Below are 3,465 nucleotides of genomic sequence, written 5' to 3' on the forward strand. Positions count from 1 at the left end.
GCCTCCCCCCTCCCCTCCCCTCCCCCAGGGCCCCATCCTGCACCACTGCTGGCAGTGGGAGCACTGCGTCCACAAGCACAGTGGGCAAACAGTGCTCTCCCATGAGCAGGGCCTGTGGCCTCTCCCCCAGTCTATGTTAAGTCTGGAGGCTGGGCAAGGATGCAGCAGAACACCACTGTGCACAACAGAAGTTACAGCACAGAAGCGCTGCCCTGGCCTCAAGCCCCATTTGAAGCATTCAGGAACCAGGAATCAAGGGCCAAGTCCAAGGGGCGCTGCCTGGGGCAGGAGCTTTACACCCTGGCTAGTAGACCTCAGAGCCGCTCAGCAGCCTGCCTGCAATTGAAATTTTTAGTAGACCCCAGGCCGCCACTGCTCAGTGACAGGAGATTGACGCTCAGCCCAGTGCTGCGCTCACCAGAGAGGAAGAAGACAACCACAACTGAGTTAATGATGGAGAACCAGTGGATCTGCACGTCGCTCATGGTCAGGTAGGTGTCCCAGCGGGAAGCCCATTTAATGTCGCTCTCCTAAAAGAACAGAGAGGCACATTCAGAAGCCACCACCCCTTTCTTGCTTGTTGTAACAGCCCCTGGAAGGGCTCTTGCAGGGCCTCTGCTGCATGGACACCCCGTCAGAGGGGACAGCCTGGAGCAGGCAGCACCCCCATCCACACACCCCTGGCCCCTGTTACTTCCTCACCTCCCAGTGGACAGAGTAGGTGAAGAGCAGCAAGTTCTTCTTGGTGGGATCTATCTCCTGAGGGGCTGAGCCTGCAGCTTCAGGCAGGGTGCACAGGCCCTTCTCATCAACCTTCAGGTCTGTAGAAGGAAGCACCACACATGTGCCAGGTTAGCATTCCCCTCACTTGTCCTTCCCAGAGCCCAAGGCATAGCCCTGAATCTATAGCCAATGCAGTGCCTGCCCTCCCTCTGCAGCCCCACCCAGGCCCCTGCTTGGTTGGAAGGATGGAATCAGACAGTTTCTTAGGACAGAGGGCTGAACAGAGCTCTCTGTGAAGCACCAAGGAACCATACTTGCAGAGCAAGGGCAGGATCATAAGCCAAGATGCACACACTCCCACCCATCTCCTGCAAAGCTGATAGTAGACACTGCAAAGATAGGTACCTGGCAATGCTGCCCATCCAGAAGTAACTTCCCAACCTCCAGGAGCTGCGGCAGCTCCGACCACGGAGCAGGATGGTTCACCCCTCACACCTAAGCTTGCCTGATGCAGTGGGCAAGGACTCCCTGGCCCATTTTACCAAGCTGCTGGTCGCCTATTCAGAATGCTTACAGCCTTGGCCTCCACAGTTTCACAGGCTAATTGTGTTTGCTGCCAGAACACATTCCCTTTGAAATGCAATTAGTGGGAAACAGAGCAGTTGTAAGGACCAAGCAAGCACTCTCATTACAGGGGGAGGAAAGGATCTCAAAGTCCCTCCTTCCTGTAGCCCTTGGAAACTCAGATGTTGCCCTCTTGCCGTCCCAAAATCCTGAGGTGCTCGCCTCCCGGCCTGGGGCAACTGCAGGGCTCACCTTCCAGCTTAATGCTCTGGGGAACCACTTCAAAGCGCACAACCCTGTAGGTGGGCTCCTGATTCTCCTCCACCTCCTCTCTGTGGTAGTAAAGGATGAAGGAGAGGTGGTTGTGCAGGTAGAACTAGAAAGGGCAGATTGACATTAGAGAAAAGTTAGTGACTGGAGGGAGGAACAGGCGATGCCCAGAGGGCAGCAACTGCCTGCAGCAGCATCTTCTCCACCAGGCTTAGGCCTCTAGCAGCTCCCGACCTGCTGGGCTACAGGGCAAGACTGTGCTCTGCCTCTCTCTCAGCTTAAAGGAAAGGCAAGAGACTGACATGTCTTGCCAGTTGTTACCTCAAGCTCTTAGTCTGACCATCAGCAATAATGTTTTTCTGCATTTCTGATTGTACAGTCAGGACCATGCCCTGGCACATGACACATTCAATAGCACTTTGCACCTCAGGGGCTGCAACAGCACCAGCTGCACCCTTGCTGCCCTGAACCCAGCCTCTCTGCGTTGTACCAGGCAGCTGTACTGCAAGAGGCCTTGCTCTCAAAGGCAAGCAGCTTCCTCTGAGCACACACAAGGAGAAAGCACAGCAGCTCTGCACAAGCCTTGAAAGCCTTCCCATCCATAAGAGCAGCAGGACCTTGGTGATCACAACTGTCCATGAGTGCGTCAAATGAACATGCAAGCAATATGTTAGGCACACTAGCGCAAGCAGCTATGGAAAGGGTTGGTGAGCAAGGCATGCAGCTGCATGCAAGTCTGCTCCAGGCAATCTTAGGCATACAGAGAGGCTGGCTGCACTGCATTATACCTTGACTGGTTTCTGCCCTTGCCCCTCTCCCTTCGACATTACACAACTTCTTCATCACATGTGTTTTTGTCCCAATTAAGCTCTTTGATTTTACTAGGATGAATTCAAGCTGCTCCTTCCTAAATGGAATCAGACCCTGTCTGCCTGGCATTAGGTCCTGAGCAATACATTACAGCAATAAATGAATATGATGTTCAACACCCCAGGGCATTTATGCAGGAAGCTCAAAGCACATGATAAACACTAGTTAGTCCTCAGCACTTCTCAGATCTACCTACTGGCAGCTCCATTTTAAAGACAGGCAAACTGAGGCACAGAGGTTGAACAGAGTCACATGGCAAACTCATGGCACCCCACCAGCTACTGACTCATTTTCCATTCTCCCAGTCTGAAGAGCCAAGCCATGCCCACCCCTTTCTGTCCCTTACACAGCTCCTCAGCAGGATTCCCAACCCTGCTGTCCCCCCAACATGACCACAGGACTCATCTTCTGCCAAGGATAACTGTGGTGTTCTCCACGCCTCTCACCAAGGCTCTGCCCAGGCTGCTTCAGACCTTTTACCTTATTTCCATCCATGAAGCCCAGCCTATATCCATGCTCAAACTGCACGTCTTTCTCCTTCTTCTTCTCCTCCTCATCCCGATTGGAGTAGAACTCCAGGCGTGTAGCCACGGGAAGGTTATCAGCAATGCTGAAAGCACACGTTTGTGAATCAAAGGGACCCAGTGCACCGAGGTTCCAAGACAGCCCCCCTGGGATCCTGGTGGGCGTCATTCTCCCCCTACCCTACACATGCATGCACAGGCAGGAGAGAAGGACTTACAGGTGGACATAGTAGTCTTCCCTGATCCGCTCTGCAATCAGCTTGGCCTGCTCCACGTCCAGGGAGACTGGCTCATTGAGGTGGTTGCAAAGAATCTCACACTTCTTCTCCGTGCTCATGAAGACCTGGAACGGTGTGTTTACAATGCGGTCCCCCCGCAGGACCTCCCCTGTGGGACAAGAGAGAGTGAGAGCCATTGTTCAGCTGCCCCTGGATTTTCTAGCATGTGGCATTTCATGACGTGATGAAAGCAGCTCTGGACAGCTGTGTCCACCCCAGTGCCATGGGGAAGCTGG

General features: G+C 53.8%; 1 protein-coding gene across 1 annotated transcript in view; it reads right to left on the reverse strand.

Annotated features, from left to right (window-relative positions):
• TM9SF4 (transmembrane 9 superfamily member 4) overlaps positions 1-3,465 on the reverse strand; it is a 43,835-nt gene that overhangs the window by 23,486 nt on the left and 16,884 nt on the right. The window contains exons 4-8 of the mRNA XM_019509974.1: positions 3,170-3,338; positions 2,908-3,037; positions 1,540-1,663; positions 703-821; positions 419-530 (exon numbers count right to left, since the gene is read on the reverse strand). Of these exons, the coding sequence (XP_019365519.1) occupies positions 419-530; positions 703-821; positions 1,540-1,663; positions 2,908-3,037; positions 3,170-3,338 (654 nt within the window). The remainder of the gene's footprint in view (positions 1-418; positions 531-702; positions 822-1,539; positions 1,664-2,907; positions 3,038-3,169; positions 3,339-3,465) is intronic.

Source organism: Gavialis gangeticus, unplaced genomic scaffold (genome assembly GCF_001723915.1).
Source record: "Gavialis gangeticus isolate Ggan-Ray unplaced genomic scaffold, GavGan_comp1, whole genome shotgun sequence".
Classification (NCBI taxonomy): domain Eukaryota; kingdom Metazoa; phylum Chordata; order Crocodylia; family Gavialidae; genus Gavialis; species Gavialis gangeticus.